Source organism: Hetaerina americana, unplaced genomic scaffold, assembly GCF_022747635.1.
Source record: "Hetaerina americana unplaced genomic scaffold, ioHetAmer1.1.p SCAF_15, whole genome shotgun sequence".
Classification (NCBI taxonomy): Eukaryota; Metazoa; Arthropoda; class Insecta; order Odonata; family Calopterygidae; genus Hetaerina; species Hetaerina americana.
The window spans coordinates 12142406-12161282 of NW_027286625.1; the positions used below are offsets into that span (position 1 = coordinate 12142406).

At 37.0% G+C, this 18877-nt stretch overlaps 1 protein-coding gene across 9 annotated transcripts in view; it reads right to left on the bottom strand.

The window, feature by feature from the left end:
* Window positions 1-10195: 10195 nt before the first annotated feature.
* Window positions 10196-18877, bottom strand: part of LOC139686804 (E3 ubiquitin-protein ligase RNF13-like) — a 113035-nt gene continuing 104353 nt past the window's right edge. For 8 of the 9 annotated variants that reach the window (XM_071583856.1, XM_071583854.1, XM_071583857.1 and 5 more), the window contains exons 7-10: window positions 17537-17720; window positions 16759-17051; window positions 13944-14163; window positions 10196-12371 (exon numbers count right to left, since the gene is read on the bottom strand). In XM_071583856.1, the coding sequence (XP_071439957.1) occupies window positions 12220-12371; window positions 13944-14163; window positions 16759-17051; window positions 17537-17720 (849 nt within the window). In that variant the 3' untranslated portion in view covers window positions 10196-12219. The remainder of the gene's footprint in view (window positions 12372-13943; window positions 14164-16758; window positions 17052-17536; window positions 17721-18877) is intronic. The other variant, XM_071583861.1, reaches the window with a different exon arrangement.

The window sequence follows — 18877 nt, forward strand, 5'->3', positions numbered from 1 at the left end:
TTCACAGTTTTACTTATTATACCTGTTTTCAATTCTCTAAAATATTTCTTTCATTAACGAAACTCTACGTCTTATATCCCACTTCCCTGCCCCTTATCCTCGAAAATGAAGTTCTCCCCCTTCTCTACTTTATTCCCTTCCATTTCCATATTATCCTTAGCTTTTCTAATTCTCTAGAATCTCATTAATTTGATTTTCTCGTGATTGACCTGCATCCTCTACCTCTTTCATTGTTCCTTTAAACTATATCTGCAATCCCTTGGCTGTTTAGCTATTTCGTCTTGGTCATCTGCTGCCCAAACTGACTATATCATCTCTCATTCCACTTTAGTCTCCAGATTTTCCACTCCACCATGAACACAGCCCCTGTGTACATGTATATGTTGAAAAGTGCAGGAGACCCTGCTCCACAATATACTAATTAGTTTTTCCCAATTTACTCTATCAAATGTCTTTTCAAAATCTTCTAAAAAAGCAAACACGTCCTGATTATACAGTATTCTATATTCATCTCAATTAGTGATCTCATTACCGCAATGGCATCGCGGGTGCCTGTCCCCTTCCTAAATCCGAACTGATCATCCCCTAAGTAACCAATTGCCTTGATCTCTATCCTTTTGTTGGTGATCCTGAGAACCACTTTAGCTGCGAGTGAAATCAAACATATTATTTTATAGTCCTCAATTGATGTAGCCTTTACCTTTTTCGGAATAGGAACTAACACTGATATCACAGTCTTGTGGCCAGATTCCTTCCTCATAGATGCTACGAATCAGCCAGATAGATTCTTCCTCTCAAATTTTCCTAAACCTTTTAGTAGTTCCGCAGGAATGTTTTCTATTCCCACGGCATTATTTGATTTCGCCTCTCTTAATTCCCTATCTATCTCATCTTCGAGTATGCCTGGACATAAGCTATCTTCATCTGCGTCATATTCTCTTTCTATGCCTAAACTTGTTGGCCTAAGTTCTTCACCATCAGTTATTATATATGGTCCTTCCATCTTCCTTGGATATTTTCTGTTAATATAGATCTTCCCTTCTTACTTCCCGAGTGATTTAACCTTGCTGTATAGCGCGCCAATTTCACCCTACCTCTGCAAACTTTCCATATCCTCGCACAGCGTCTTCCACCATGCTTCTTTTGCTTTATTTGTTACCCGTCTCAATTTATTATTTAACTCTTTGTACTTCCTTCTGCCTAGCTCTGTGTTTACATTCTTCAATTATCTTCTCTCATCCATCTTTGTTATCATCTCATCCGTGAGCCATGGTTTCCTTGTCCTTTTCCCATTTACGGTTCCTAGAGTTTCTTTTGCGGCTTTCGATATCCCTCTTCTGATACATTCTCATTTTTCCTCGATAATTTTCAATTCTTTTCGCTCATTCATGATATTCTCTACAGCCTGCTGATACCCCTTCCTTATCAATCACTTCATGAGTACTAAATTGTGATTAAATGTCCGCATCCGCTCCCGGGAAGCTGTGCGAATTTATCACACTGTTCCTAAACCTGTGTTTAACCAGGATATAATCTAGCTGATACCTTTCTGAGTCACCTGGCATTTTCCATGTATACCTGCGTCTTTTGTGGAGTCTAAACCAAGTGTTGGTGATGACTAACCCCTGTCTCCTGCAGAACTCAACTGATTTCTCCCCGCGGTCATTCCTCGTGCCTAATCCGTAGTCCCCGACACAATCTCTTCCTTCGCCTACCGTCGCATTCCAATCCCCCATTACTATCAAATGTTTCCCTGCAGGAACACACGCGATTACTTCCTCTAACTGGTCGTATATCCTATCGACCTCTTCTTCTTTATGATTGCTCGGCGGCATGTATACCTGAATAAGAACTAAGTTCGTCGGTTTTGCTTTTACCTCTACTAGTAGTATTCTATCCGTTGCTTGTTCTATGTTGACTACGTTTCTTCCTACCTCTTTATTTAATATAATGGCAACCCCTCGTTGGCTCTCGTCCCCGCCGCTATATATTATTCAACTATCATTCCAGCAATTTCCCGCTATCCTTTCCATCTCACCTCGCATAGACCTAAAATATCTATATTTCCCCTTTCTATCTCTCGCTTAATATTCTCCAATTTTCCTGTCCTCAACATTATCCTAATATTCAAAGTTCCTATTCTAACTAATTTGGTCTTCTTATCCTGCCTCTTCTGTAGTGTTGCTGTTGGTTTTCCTTTGCAAGGCTTTCGTGCGATGACGACCGCGAAAGCCTTGCCTCTCCCGCTACCGGGAATGCCACACGGCCGGTTGGGCTGTCACGTAGTGGCCAGGGCTCATTTTCTCTCCACCGAACATAATAAAAATCATGGGATTGATGATTGAGGTTGTTTCCCGTTGTTTGCGTCGATAGTGTTTTAAACGTGAACACAATCACTCAATCACCCCCGGAGCCTCCTCACTGACGAACAGACGCTGCGTGGACTGCCTTTCGTCTGGCTTCTAACCTTCGACCTGATCGTACTACGGGGGAAACATGTAATTTTTTTAATTTTAATCAATTTAAAATGACGTCATTGTTTTAAAGCCATTGGCGACCCTACCAGGAGCAATAATCATGCTCCCGCCAGCACAGCTCTAGGGGTCATCGAAACTCACTATTCTTCCACCAAGTCAAGGTAATAGTCAATGGGAGTCTCTCATTCCTTATATTTTATCCTTTTATTGTGAATTAAAGGGTGTCAGAATGGACTTCCTGATTGACGGGTATATTGTAAAAACACAAACCAAGATAATTCAAAAAGATTTTTTTCTGAAAACTAAATTCAATGCCATTTCTTTTCATTAGGTTATAAAAATTATTTCGTCCAGTTGACCTTGGTGAGCGATGCACATATTGAGTGGTTCAAAAAACATTTTCAGAACTCTTCTCAGTATAGCTTGCGTTATTCAAGGAATGGCAACTATACTTGCCTCCTTAAGAGCTTCCAAGGTAGTTGGTCGAACAAAGAAAAAAATCCCATGGTTCAAAACCGGGGAGCGAGGGAGCCATGGAACATCCCCTCGTAAGGTGATCAGGCGGCCGGAAATTTGTTCTTTCAGGATTTTGCATTAACGACGGGCGGTATGAGCCGTGGCACCATCCTGTTGAATCCAAAAGCTTCTGTCATATTCCTCACCATTTTGCGTAGTAAAAGGTTCTTCAGCATCGCAAAATAGCACTTCACAGTAACTGTTAAACCTCAACATTCAGAAAGTAAGGCCCAATAATGCCTGATGGAAGACACAGTGCACAAAACTGTCACTTTGAGGCTATAAAGAGGTCATAGGTGAAGTTCTCGAGGCTTGTCAGCCGTCCAGTAACGAATATGTTGCTTATTTACGGAGCCGGAGAGGTGAAAATGCGCTTCATCGCTAGTGCCCTCTGCGTCGCCACCACACAATTATTTTTCTTAAAGAACGTTTCTACAACAAAGCCGCGATACTCACGAGACCACTGCATGGTAATAAATAAAAATAAGTTGTTTTCCCTAGCTAACGCCACTACTCCCACTTCTTAATTTATTTGCGCGCTCTTCAGAGATTTTTTTAAACTAGGGAGTCCATTCTGCTTCACCCTTTACTTTCATGAGATTTGGCCACACTACTTGACCTTCTCAAAATCCGCGAAGCACCCGATAATATACTTTTATATCCGATATTCCTTTCTACTGATGTTCTACGGATGGATTTCATTGTATTACGGTAGAAGAGATGATGAAAATGAGATCAGAGAGATCAAGTTTAGGACAGAAAGATTTAATGTCATATTTCCCGCGAAAGATTAGTAATTATAATAATTATGTACATACGTCCATACTAAGGGGAAACATAAATTTTTAAATTCTTATCAATTTTAAATGGCGCTATTGTTTTATCTTACCCTTATTTTATTGTTCTTGTTACTAACAGCTAGTCTCACATGAGTAGAGAAGTATTTTGAATTGAGCGGTTATCAGAGAAGGTGACTGGCAGCTAAAGGCATTTGCGCTATTGGAGACATGTGGGTAATTTGTCGGAGTAGAATTCTCAGGCCATGGAGGACGGGTGGAGAGAAACCTGGCGTTAGCATCAGCCTACAGTCAACGATAGGAGGCAATGAGTCCACAATTAAACGTCCTATCCGACTGGCAGCGTACTTACTTTATTAAGTGCTCTCGTCCCAAGTAGAAATCGGAATACCACTGAAGAATCCTGCAACCAATGGTATTCGAACCCCGACCCTCGGGATGGGAAGCCAGTAAAAGCCACCGTTCTCGTTTCCCGGGAGGGTAGGGATGGTATGTGTGGGGGAGGGCTAGAGATGTTTTCATCTTGTCGGGGAAACTACGGGGGGGGGGGGTGATTCTTAAGTTCGGGAGGAGAATGATCAGAGAGGGATACAGTACTTCGTGTAAAAGATGATAATTTCTCGTAATCAATACAGCATTATTTTTCGAGCTTTTCAGATGCTAATATCCTCGCCTGTCAACCCAGGGGTGGACGGCTCGTTTCCAGCCTAGGTGGGTTGTCCTACACTACGACCTGGACGTTCGTAATCGTCTACGACGTAATATTAGGTCAAAGAAAGGACTATGAAGTCTCAATTTGGCCCCAATGAAGTCGTTAAATAAATAAACAACCTCGGTCCTTTTCCCTCCAAGTGTTTAACATTTTGAATTTTAAATATTTTTTGTCATTGTTTTCGAGTAAATGTTGAAGTGTTTGCTGTTAACGAGGAATTTGTGTCGTTCTTTTACATGTCGTTGAAAGTTTTCTTGGGCCAACCAATGTAGATTGCATTACAATCGCTGCAGCGTAATTGATAAAATCTACTTTCCTCCGTTATCTTGTCCGTTAAGGCCCAGCTAATTATTTAAAATCCCCTATTATCAAACGAGGCTTTAAAACCCACCCTCACTACCTGATCATGAATATATTTTATCTGCTCATAATCTTTAATTGTTTTTTCGCTATATATCGTGAAAGCTAACACTTTTTTCACCGGATGATGCTGCACTATGGCGAAACCCTGGTCACTTATTAATTTTAAATGCAGTTTTTTTCATCTCATTCTCTGTAATTTGTTTTCATCTGTACTTTTTTAAATAGTTATAGGGGTTACTTTCAAAAAAATAATAAGATATAACTTGACAAACAAGAAAGGTGAATCTCTCTGACATTTTGGTGAAATATTTTTGGAAAATATATCCCGCAGAGTGTTGCTAAGAAAAAATTTATTGGCTCACATTTGCTGCAGCAGTTAAATTTAACACAAGTTTCTCTTAAATATCAATAGAATAAATTTGCTTGCTAAACTTATGCAGTCAAAATTTCTTATATAAGGGTAGTTTTTTCAATAATTTACTCTCCCTTTAGCAAGAGTAGTCTTTAGCATTTACAATAAAATTTGTAAAGTGAGTATTTCAAGTTCATTTATTCTATCAACTCTATTTACTCAATTCAAAGAAAAGAATGAATAGATGGCATGCCAGCATATTGACCGGTGCATTAAATGTTATTCATTCGGAATCATATCAGCTCCCTCAATGAAAAAATCCATCAGCTGTGAGGGTGAAGAAATCACTGCAATACAGTGATTATACTGAAATCTCATACCTGTATGGTCTGCATTATCACATTGGTGAATATCCTTGCCTTTAGATTAGTGAATGGAAAGCTGGGTGAGATGCTTTTTGAATGTTGCACAAAGAGCCAATACTCAGTTCCTTAACTTTTATTAGCTTTAATATTTTTAATTAAGTGGCAGATGCATATGGAATTTAAGAAGCTATCACCTCCAGATAATTGTTATTTATGGCTAGCCTCTAAAGCTCTGTTACGAGTGAATTACTTTATTCATAGAATAACATATATAGTTCTGATGTGTTTTATGCCTGATGTGCTGCCACGTGCTATATTTCTAATGCACTGATATGAGCCACTTGCCCGATGTGTTCTGTTTGATGAGGCCTATTCTATGCCTACCTAATGATCAATAAAATAATAATAATATTTAAATACCTATTTTGCTAGCAATCCATACTATGTGAATTTCTGCCAACTCCATTTTGGGAAGATAAAATAAATTTTATTATACAAATTGATTTTATTTTTGGTGTAATATTACAATTTGGTGCTACTTATTCACAGTAAGAACGACTATTTTCGATACTTTTTTTTCACGTCACATTCATTTTTGAGTACCTCAATTACAAGATATTCAAATTTCAGAATAGAACAGATTTGAAAAGTGAAAACTGAAGCTGTTGTTCAAAATGGTGATGATAGATTTCTATTTCTACTCATACTTATAAAAATTAACAATATATTTTGTGCAATCATACATTTATTAAGGTTCTCCAAGCATTGCTTTGGGTAGTTTTAACTCTTTTGGATTCAACTGTTCTGTATCTGTACAGAGCAAATAAAACTTGATGCATGTAAATTTTAATAATTTGTTCGCCCAGCAGTAGTTTTTTTATCAAGTATGAAAGCAGCTCAATTGGCTTTGTGTTACTTTAATAAAGTTTGGTAACAGAATCACATGGTTAATTTGGAGATAGTATACCTACCTTATCAATTTATTCCATTGTGAATGATCAAATGTATCTCCTCTTCTGTAATGCCATTACAGCAGTGCTATAATGCTGGCCTTAACCTAATTACTTTTTTAAGTATTAGTGAGTGCAGTGCAACTCCTGCATTGTATGTACCAGCCATTATATAAAAAGTTCGAAGCGAATTGAAATGTTACTTTCTGCTATTGTATGCTTCCAGGAAGAAGACACAATAAGAAACCATACATTTAAATGATTACATTACTTATTTATAAAATAGCTTTTGTTGGTAATTTTTATGATTCTCAGCTGGGCAAATTTCATTATAAGGAGGCTAAGGGTAGGTTAATAGCACATATTTCTCATGCAATATTCAGAGAAATTATCAGCCTTCAACAGGAGTATGAGGGAAGTGTTTGGTTTTATGGAGGCATGAATTGATTGATGGGCAAACTATTACCCAAACAAACTGCTTGGGTAAATACTCAATGTTCAATTCAAAGGCAAAATCCAAAAATTCTGTATTAAAATAGTGCAGCCTTGTTCAAATCCTTATGATTAGAGAAGAAACATATGCATCTAGTATACAGTTCTAGGAGAAAGATCATTCTCTCCAGTAGAAAATGAGTCTCCCAGCCCAAGTTCGTAACTGTTAAAAATTTTTCCAGGACAGACCCGAGGGAGATTCTATCATGTTAATCCAGTGTTGGTCCTTAAAATTTATCCTTGGAGAAAATACATATTTCGACAGAGATTTTTCAATTTTTTGATGTTGTTAGGGATGTGTGAGATTAATTTATAAATTTTAGAAGTAATTAAATAAAAGTAACTATGCACGATTCAGTGAAAGAATTTTAAATATTCATCAAATATTTTTCCTTGGATTAAAACTCCCAACATAGCCTGTCACAATGTTTTGGTGTACCTGTACAATGTTTTGGTGTCGTGCCAATCTTCAACCTGTTAGTTTGTTTGCAATTAAAGAATTTCCATTCCATGTAAGCATTGATTGCAAGATATAGCGAGTGCGATAGCGCGAGATATTGGATATCTGCAAGAGATGTTTAATGGAAGTCACAATTTGAGGATAAAACTAAAAAAATCCTCACTTTCCTTCTTCTTACTCACCTTTGGTGGCTGTCACATTGTTCATGTCCCAGATCATGTCTTTCTCAACCTTTAAAAATTAGAATTCTAGAGATACCAAACTGGAGAGTTGTCTGGCATGTGTATCAACATTTGATCAAAATGAACAATATCTTAAACCTTCATCAAAGATATGGAGTTCATGAAAACTTCAACACAATTCAATTACGAGGGTCATCCGGAAAGTAGTACCCGTTCGTGAAATAAAGACACAAAAGTAAATATTAACAAACATAAAAAATTTTATTTGAAAGAGGATACTTTAAACTACTTCTCAACATAATCTCCAAGCAAATTAAGGCATTTGTCATAACGTGTGACAAGTTTCTGTATTCCTGCTGCATAGTCCTTCGCCGCCAGCTCATTGAGATACGCGAGGGACCCATCTTGCACAAATTTTTGCATAATGCAGATGGTGTTTAACAATTTCATGAACAATTGTTCGAGAAACATTGGGAAAATGCTCACAGATGTCATCAATTGTGACGCGCCGATCGTTCCTCACGAATTCGTCAACTGAGCTCACCAGTTGGTCTGTAATGACAGACGGTCTGCCCGAACGCTCATCGTCGTGTGTGTTCCCCCTCCCCATGTTGAAGTTGCGACACCACCGCCGAACAGACGACTCGTCCATTACATTGTCTCCATACACCTCCTTTAATTGGCGATGAATATCACATGGGCGAACGTTTCTTGCATTGAGGAATTTAATCACTGCCCTCACTTCACAACTGGCGGCGTTCTCAATTTTTTTAAACATTGTAAACAATCACAGAAACAACACAGGCAATGCTAGCGTCACGCAACTTGGCTCAGAGAAGGCAGACAAGCCACTGAAGCTATCTGACCTCGTCCAGCGGCTACTCGCGTCGTCAGCACTTCATGCGGCACGAACGGGTACTACTTTCCGGATGACCCTCGTAGTATTTCATTCCATTATTACTTTCTAGGTTAACCCTTCACCATTTCCCACATCTTCAAAGCATAAAATACAAAACAAATCTCTTTTAAAAAGCTGAAACATTTTCATCCTCTGCAACAAGTATAAGTAGCAAATCTCATTTGTAGATTTTTCACTGAGATTATTCACCAATCATTCTTTGCAAAAAAAATGTGAGCTCACATTCAGAAGTAAAAATTTAACAACTGTCTCTCTATAATCTGAAATCAGGACAACTCTACCAAACTCTGTACTCACTGCCGCTGCTTAGGGCTCTTGTTTGGAGTTTTGAATGCCTTTTGAACCTGCACACCTATTTCTTTTAGAAAAACAGTTTCGCTGTCCTCATTCAAGTTTTTCATTTCCCTCCTACCACTCTACTTTTCATCCTGGCTACTCGTTGTACATTCTTAGCATTTTTTTATCTGTTTTCCCTGCTGTCAAACTCTTGGATCTTTGTTCCTGACATCGCTATGATCTCTCCCTTTGGGCAATTGCCCAACACTATCGTTTATTTCCTTCCTCTCGAGGATTATTGCTGGCATGTTGACTTAAATTATTATCAAGTTATTATTTTGCTGTCCCTTATAACATTATATCACTCATAAATTTCTTTTGTGGTCTCCAGAACATAAATTCCATTCCACCAGACCAAAGTTTTGGTAAATGGGGAGAGTATGTTCATATATCAGTGAAAATTTCAATTGATACTGATGCCGCCGCTACAAATTTTGATGAATCAAAAAGGTATCAGTTGGACTATTTGTTTGACTGTTTGTCCCATAAGTAGTTGGACTGAGTCGATTTAAAAAAAATTATTGCCAGCATAGATGTATACACTCAAAAGACTTTGAAGTAGCATCCTTGTGCATCAACACCGTTGCCAGCAGGTTTTCCAGAACTGGAGGACAGTGCACAGAATTTTGCTAAGCTCCATCATCATGGCCTGATACAACGCTTCCACCAAGCCATGGTGACATCCTTTCAGCACGGATTAGAGGTAGGGAAGAGGAAGAAGTCTGGTGGAGCAACCGCGGGGTGGCTGAGGCAGGGTTGCCACGTTGTGCCGGAGCAGGTTATCTATTACTCCAGAGAACACTCGCTGTTCCAATAGAGGGAGAGTATTTTGATCAGCATTGGAATGTTGAAGACTTACAGAAGGGTGAACATTAGAGCAAGCAAGGCAAGGGGAGGGATATGAAAGTTATGTTGGACAAAACGAAGGAAGGTAATCAGTATGAAGAAATAAAGAGGAGTTAATCATGGTGCGGAGTCAGGTCATGTCTTGGGTAAGGGTAGGGGTGTTGACTTTCTGCCCATCCAAAACCTGCATCAAACTGTAAACTACCAAATAATGTATCAGACAATATGTATAGATAAATGGGTGGTGTCTAAGCACCCATTTATGGCCTGCATAGTGTAGTGTAGATGCAGATTTACTAATCATGAATTAGAATGAAGTCTACACTGTCTGTCTTGGAAATGGGACATTTTTGACGAGGATACTTGCCTCATTGGTGGCCAAGTATTTGAGGCTTCACACAGGTAACAGAAAAATAACCATGCAAAGATAAGATTACCATCTTTATATAAATCTCCCATTTAAGTAAAGCACATAATATGAACTAATATTGCAATTGCATCAAGAACAATACCTAAAACATGTTTATCATCACAGCGCCCAGATAAATGTTTTGATATTAATTAATATTTTGTATTATTATGAGAGAAATGAATGGAATCATAAAAACAATATCATTATTTACACTTTCAAAAGATTACAAATTGTAAGAAGAATTGAAAACAATGATTACAATATTGTCAGTTGTAAATAGCACCCACAAAAACATTACACAACAGAGACAAAACAAGACAATATAATGAACGGCATGATGGGCATATCATGAAATATGCAAACTCTTAAGCGGTGTTTAATTAAGTTTTTCACGTAGCTGGGCATAACAAAACTATTGTTTTCAATGGCTTGACTTATATGAAAGACCCAAGAGTGCAATTGTACATCCAATGTGCATTGCACTTTCATAATATCACACGCACACCACATAGCTCCACAAACATCCCCCGCTATATAATCAATCCTAATGTTTGTTGCCACATCATAATCAGTACTCACAATTCCAATCACCAAATTTTTTGCTACCGCAAATATTAGCATTACGGGGTGGAAGTATAAAATTGGGCTCTCTAACTTCCACTGATCCACACTTTTCATCCCCATCCACGACTCACTACCTGCCCATACATAACAACTGACATTAGCGGTGTGAAAATTGGAATTGGAGTGGTAGTGATTAGTGGCATGAACAAGTCAAATCTGGACTCCACATCCACACACTCACGAAGGTACTTGGGATAATTTTAAAATAAAAGGACTCCACTGGAAAATTTTCAGCAGTGCTCAATTCAATAAAAAAATAAATGTACAAAAACTTTATACACACTCTTTGAAGACTTGCTCAAATGAAAATATGAACTGTGGCATACAATAGGCGGTGGGTGAAGCACAACACTTTTTGACCATGCCAATCACCTTCCGGAAACACTTTTGACTAGTGTGACAACATACATCATTGCCAGTATGTAGACCACAATTTCTGTTAACTATGTACAGAAGAATTCCCTATAGAATTAAATGCTCACAGCAAACAATTTCTGCTTTTGGGGAATTTAGCTGCCATAATATGATTCCTAGGTTTAGTTAGGCCATTATCTCCATCGTATATTTTCATTCAAAATTTAACTTTATTATAAATAATTTAGGCTAGCAAGCAGTTGAAATCATATGAGAAAATACGTCTCAGGGAGGAGACAAGCCCATTGGACAAGCAATATTTCTGAATATCAAGTCAATATCTATGATTATTAAAAATAATATAACATTGTGTTACTTAGCTACTTAATCATTCAAGCAAATGATGATGGTATGTGATGTTACAGCTAATTGCGTAAAATACTAACAACGTCATCAACATGGTTGGATGAAAGTCCAGCTGGTCAAATATCTCCCACATAGGCACTGGCAAATGAGGGTAGAGGTAGATTCTTAAATTCATTCTAGAACTCATTATGGCAGCTTAACTTAACAGAGTCAATGACATTAATGAGAAACATTTCTTTGACATCATTTCTGTCATTGGCATCCGTCTACCATGAAAAATGTCAACCATGCAACCTTGACACTAACCATGGAGTCAAAGCAAGTCCTCAAAACTAATTACATAACTCAATCAGTAATATTGAGCCACAAGATATCCTATTTCTGTATACCTCATTTTTATATTTTCTTCATGACATTTGTAACTATTTACACTCTATCTTTGATAATTTCCCTGCATGAGTACATTATTGGTGATGGATGAATGCATGCTAACAATGATGAGAAGAAAATATCACTCTAACACTTGTTCCTAACAAGTTATTTCGATTGGTGTCAATTGAAATTGATCCCCTTGTCATGTAATACTTCCAAATATTGTGCGGATTACCATGCACTGCTGAGGAAGCAACTGGTCACAAAGGTGTTGAAAAACATAATTTACACTTTCACAAACTTCAATGCTTGGTAGATTCTTCCTTATACATCAACCACCATCGACCACAGTGACCACCACCAAGATCGTTCACGCTGATTATTTTGTTGGTCTTGAGGCAGAACAGCCACATCCTGAACTTCATCCCGACTGCTGTTAACTGACATCCTTGGTGATGAAGAATTAGGCTCAGGTACTGAAGAAGAAAACAAACTCATATGTAATATACATAATAAACTCTCAGCTTCAAATTTATATTTATACTGATCTGCAGCATTGTTTTATATCAGCTATTTCTCAATGAGTGGATAACGTGTTATTGAAATGTAATGGAGCCCCCATTTAAAGTTTGTCTAGAAGTTAAGTTTTTCATATCTTAACTAGAGGCATCACTAAAGGGGAGAGGCTAAAATTACAAGAACAAAAGGCAGCTGATGGATACAAATATTTAATTGATTGACATTTACTACATAAAAAAGTGCACACCATTTTTAAGTAAAGCTTTTGACCAAACTAAGTGTTATTCATATGAATAAGAATAGAAAAGTTTTCCATTTTTATTTTCATTACTTTTTATCATAGAAATGGCTAACCTATAGGTGAACTTACTTCATGTCATTTTCAGACTGTATCCATTAAAATCTCTGCTTTTTCAGTACAACCTCTAGCTTTTATTGGGGAAATTATTCACAGTTTTCCTATTTTATTCATTTCTCTCACATTGGCTATGATTCCGTTATTAAATTTTCATAATAATACTGTACCATCTGCCCAAACAGTAGACAACACCCAAAGAGTTAACATGTAAATTTGTATATGTTAGTTCAAAGCATTCTGCACATGCATGCTCAACCAGGAGTGCCTTTTTTTTAACGCAGCAGGCTACCAGCTTAGGTTAAGTTTTAAGCAAACCTGGGCATTATAAGACTACTAAGCACTAATGATTCACATGACATAAAATATCCTTAGACTCCAAAGAACACATAACTAACTCTATAGCTCTGTATATATTCTACCACCCTAAAATTCATCCCTCCATCTTGCTTTCCCAGCTTCTCCCCCCTGTTGAATTATTAACAAAATTAATTCAGATCTTGCTGCTTAGTTGCTATGGGGTAGAAAAAATTTATTGAAATTATAATAAGCCCTTATTGCCAATTATAAGTTATATTATTAATTATAACTTACTATTATTAATTATAATTATAAGTCAAGCCCTTATTGCCAAAACTGTTCACCTTACACGTGGAGGAAATGATTCAACAGGCATGGGAATAACCGAAGAGAGGAATAAAAATTAGCAGGGAATGAGTATAATCAGTTAGGTTTGCTGATGACCACGCTCTAGTTTGTCAGTCAGCCATGGAGCTGCAAGCATTTTTAAGTTAATTGGAAATTCAGTGCAATATATATGGGATAAGAATGAATATTAATAACACAAAGGTAATATTATTTTCCAGAAAAAGAAAGGCCAAAATTAATATTAAAATAGGTGGGCAAAAACTAGAGCGGGTGGAACAGTTTATATATCTTAAAAGAGTTTTGAACCAAAATGGCCATAGAATTACACTTGGCAAAGATACTTTCACATGCAATTTTGGCAGAAACATGATCACTGAAGCAGGATGATAGATGTAGATGGGAAGCTTTTGAAATGTGGGAGTGGAGAAGGATGGAAGAGGTGTAGGTAATTTTTTAGGTACTCAGAATGCCTGTTGCATATAAATTCCAAAGCGCTAAAAATTGAAGATAGTATCAAACCACATACACTCACCATCAACCAGAGCATCAGAAGTAGGGGCAGATTCAGGCACTCGTACCCGAGACTCTTCAGAGGCATTTGCGGGTGAGGAATGTGGACCAACTGAGGCCACGGATGAAGAGGTTGAGTATGCAGATGATGAATCAGATACCCACGGATGTTCAGGGCTTTCACGTCCTGCTAATCGGTTGAAGGGATTCCTGGAAGCTTGTCGAAATGGATTCTCCTGCAAGATACGCAAAACTTTTCTTGTGGAAAAATAACAAATCAGACAATTTGAGGAGCTCATTAAATCACCGATCCAAGCAAGCCACCAGTGGAGGCTGGGGAAAATCCTGAAAGATGTTGGAAGAATAATCTAGAGAGAGCATAAATTATTCAAGTTCCCTAAATATTTGCATTAAATATTGGCAAGAAAAGTAAAGGGGGTGAGGACTATATCTGTGCTAAAACATAAGCAATATTTAATATTAACACATAGCAAGTAATACTTTAAGCTGTCAGTTGATTCCAACATTTACAGAAAATTTATTGGCACAAATTATTATGCACTCGCTAATAGAGTTGTTACAGTGCAATACCTATATTAACACAGACTAGTTATTACTCTATATGTATAAAGCAAAACAGGAGTTATCTGAGTGAGTTAATGGGGTAGGAGTGGTAGTTTGCCTTTGGTTGGTAGGTAGATGTGAAGGAAATATTGAAATATCATCAGAAAGCAAAATAAGTAAGGAGTAATAATAAAGTAGAAAAAATAGTAAAGAAAAAAATGTAAGTGAAGAGAGTGAGAGAACTCTGAGATATTAAAAAAGGGGAACTCAGCACAAAGATGAAATTGAGTTGAAGAAGCCACAGGGAGTCCACTCAGCTGGCTCCTTGCCATATCTTAGCTGGGGGCATACAGGTACATCTGTCACATGGGTTAGACAGTCATTTAGGTTTTGCCAAAGGGAGAGTGTGTGCCCTATACACAAGAGAACTGGGCAATAATTTGAGTCTAATCAGGGGTGAAGAATTTACAAGAGATTTGTCAGCACTGTTAGCTGAATTTGTGGTATATTATTGCTGGGGAATGGTTAATTCAACTATTAAATAATCTAACTAACAGCATGAAAAAGAGAATGCCTGGAATTGTGTCAATAATTAGTATTTCTAGGATTGATTTGATGTATTTCTTCAGAACACCTCAAATCATAGTCCCCCAGCTGTTAATATTTATTTTCTTCCATTCTCCAGCTGGGACTAATTATATTGTTTTCTTATAACCCTTCTTAGTGGTTTCTTATCAGCACATACCAATTACCAAGCTTACTTAGCAGGTTCCTGAGTTTATCTGAGCCTAAGCTGTGTTACTAGCAAAACTATCAGCAGCATTATCTTCAATTTCATGTTTTTAGTTGCTAGCTGTGAACTATTTCCTTGGTTTATCTCCTTTCATGTTTTTTTAGCATTCAGTGAACATGATTCCTCTTCAAGTTCCCTGAACTCTATAGTGGCAGAACTATGTTATCAGCAAAATTGCCAGCAGTATTATCATAAATTTCAAATCTTGCTTTCCCAATGTACACATTGAAAATGACAGGTGAGCACAAACATTCTAACTATTGGTCTGCAAAGCTATAATAATTGATTTCAAAGCAAATTTGTCAAAATTCTGGACAGTTAAATCAATGCAAAAATGATTATTTGACTTAAAATTTTACAAAATTGATAATTCAACTTAATGTATACAAACTTCCTAGCATGCCAAATTCCAATGTTAGGAAACTCGAGTGGTTAAATTAGTTTTCTTAAAAAAAAAACTAAATATAAGAAGCATGTTTTACTGTCGAGTGAAATCACACAAATGTACAAGGGTCAAAATTTTAGTTACCAATACTGACTGTCAGAAAGGAACATATGTATTTTTAATCAGTAAGTTACAGTCAAAACAAAAAAGTTAGTAGATTGACTTAAAGTTTAAGTGATATTCCGTCTGGGTCTGCAATAGAAAGCACACTCCCAACGTGGAAACTATGAAGGAATTTTAACCAAATTTGTGTTGATTTATGATCTGAGTTGGTTTATGCTGATTTCATTTGTTTTTTGCTGTTCTTAACAGTTTTGAAGTCTCCCAGCTACCTCATTCATATGATTGCTAAGTAAGGCAAGTTATTTATTACCACTATTGTCAAATCCTGCTCCTGGTCAAGCCCAAACACTACCAATATGACTGCCTTCTCATTACCCTCACAAAAGATCTTCATGCGCAATTTTTATTTTGTGTTTGCTATTAATTTATTACACTAAATTTACAGTCTATTTCATTTGGATTTTGCTTCATACATTTCAAGGCTATCTGTTTTCCCTTACAATTTTTGGTATGACTTAAACAAAAGTTATTATTACTGTTTTCAAAAATTCCTTTTACCATTCTCCTGATCGATATATATTTATTACATCAACGCAGTAAATATTTCATTCTATTGCTAGCAAAAATTTAAATTTACAAATAAAGCATTAAGAAAATTTATCCTTCACGAGAAGAGCAATGTCAATACACAAATGGACAATCAAGAACTTTCTGCACATATAAAAGTTTTGGCACAGTTTCCAAACCAAGCAGTCATTCAGTTGTAGTAGTCAAAAGCAGTCAAACATATTTCTAATAGCGCAATGTGAGAAGAATGTGGCTCAATTTCAAATAAACCAAACCAGTTGATATTTTAATGCTCAGAGCAAATGGACCACAAAATTATTGTTTCGCTCCTTGCTGTATGGAGAAAAAGTTTAACATAATTCCCAAAAGATGTGTATGAAACAAAAGCAGCTTCCTTACCCTCTGATGCCGGAAAGTGCCTCCACTTCGGGGATTCCCACGCCCTCGTCGACTCTGGCTTGGCTGTGAAGTGCTTCCTCCCCTAATGAGGGGAGCGTGCTCATCTTCACTTGACTCGGCTGTTGCAACGGCATGGCTCCGAGATACTTCAGCACGAGGTGCTACACTGTAGTCATCATCGTCGTCATCATCAGATGGAACTCTTTCATCACTTGCAAATACCTTGCGTTTACACATTGGACAAACACGGCGATTGCAAGTGAGCCAAGGATCAATACACTTGCAGTGATAGGCTGAAAACCAAAAGTGATGAGTAAATGCCACTTTTCAGACATTTAGACATGAGAGAAAACAATCATGCCAGCAAAAATTCAAAATGCAATCCTTTGCAATGGATGAGCTAGCCCAATATATAAGGGAAGTGAAAATCATAAGATTTTTACAGTAGATGACTCCTGAACATTTTTGGCCAGTCTCTCTCTGTGAACCTTACACTTTTTGCATTTAACACCCCAAAACAAAATTTAAAGCTAACAAGATTATACCAATGGGAATTGAAATTAAAGTACGCAGGAATTTTGAGGAAGACAACCAGTTATGAAAACCCAAAATTCAAATTATCATCCAATGTACATAATCGTTGAAACAAAAACTATAAGGCAAAAAATTGCCATAATTTATCAACGATAATTATGACCATTTGTTTTCTAGTTCAAGTTTACAGGTATTAAAAAAATTCAGCATTGCTGGCCATTACTTTAGCCAACTATGGACTCACCGTGAGCACATGGAAGAACACGTAGTTTATCTCCATCCAGGTAATCCTCTAAGCAAATGGCACATAATTCAAATCCCATGGTAGGATCATTCTTTTTGAACTTCACCACAGGAATTTTCTTCAGGGAGGAAGAAGGAAGTCGATGACGCCTGTTATGTATTCGATCTTTGATACACTTCACTACCTGTATCCATTTAATTAGAGAAAACAAAATGAGTTTCCCTAAGAACAATTTTATTCATATAAGGTGAATGGGAGTACACATTTAACAGTTCCACTCACTGAGGTTAGTCATGGAATTTAGATGTAATTTTTCTCAGTTATTCAGGAAAATTCTTCCACAAAAATAAAATCTATTGCCGCAAACAATTTATTTGAAATTTTCAAATTGCTTTGAATATTATTCACATATCATAGAAGATAAGAGAACTTAACTTTCAGAGAAAATTCATTTACTATATCAAGTAATCAAACTACTTGACTTACAGATTAATTAGATTAAAGTCAGGTTCATCTTTTTTGGCACACATCATTACTCATTTTAGCATTTAATGCAGAACTATTTGTGTAGGTATGTCTTTGACCAAAGCAAAATATTCACTGTAAAACTCCATATTGAGGAGTGTTTGCAGTAAAATTTCAAGAGCCACTAAGACCCGAGTTAAACTGTGAACTAAACCATTGCTATTTATTAAAGGGGTGCTTTGGCCATCAGGACAATTTAGGTTATCGTGTAGCCCAAGAGGACACTAAAAAAAAGCACTAGTATCTATTTATATTTCATAGAAAAAGACCTTAAAGATTTTACACAATGTAGATGCCAAATGTGTGGCTAAAACCAACAACCTTTGGCATATCAAGCACTTGTTTCAACCACCAAAATACCCTGACCAGGATGAAAACATGTGTCCCCAATCAAGGGTCAACAATTTTCACCTAATCACATCACTTCAGGGATCAGAATTTCCATCAAGAAGAATTCTGAAGAGTAGGGCATTCATTGACTTAACAATGAAATAAGAACTGAGTATTACAGGTATTATTCTGTTCAAGATAGTTTTAAGAAGAGCACAAATCAATACAACAGTTTGCCTATCCAAATAAAACAACCTGAACATAAGCATTGCAATAAACCTTTCATCAATTCACCATACTTCCTTCATGCCATGATTCCATCCAACATGCCAATTCCATTCCTGCCCCTCCCTTACTTGCTTAACACCCTACCCTCTATCACAGTCTTCAACATTCTATCGCCAATCATAATGTTTCACATCCATCTTTCCTGCCTCCTCTGGATTTCTCCCAACAATCTCCTCTCCCCTAGCCTAATACTTCTTT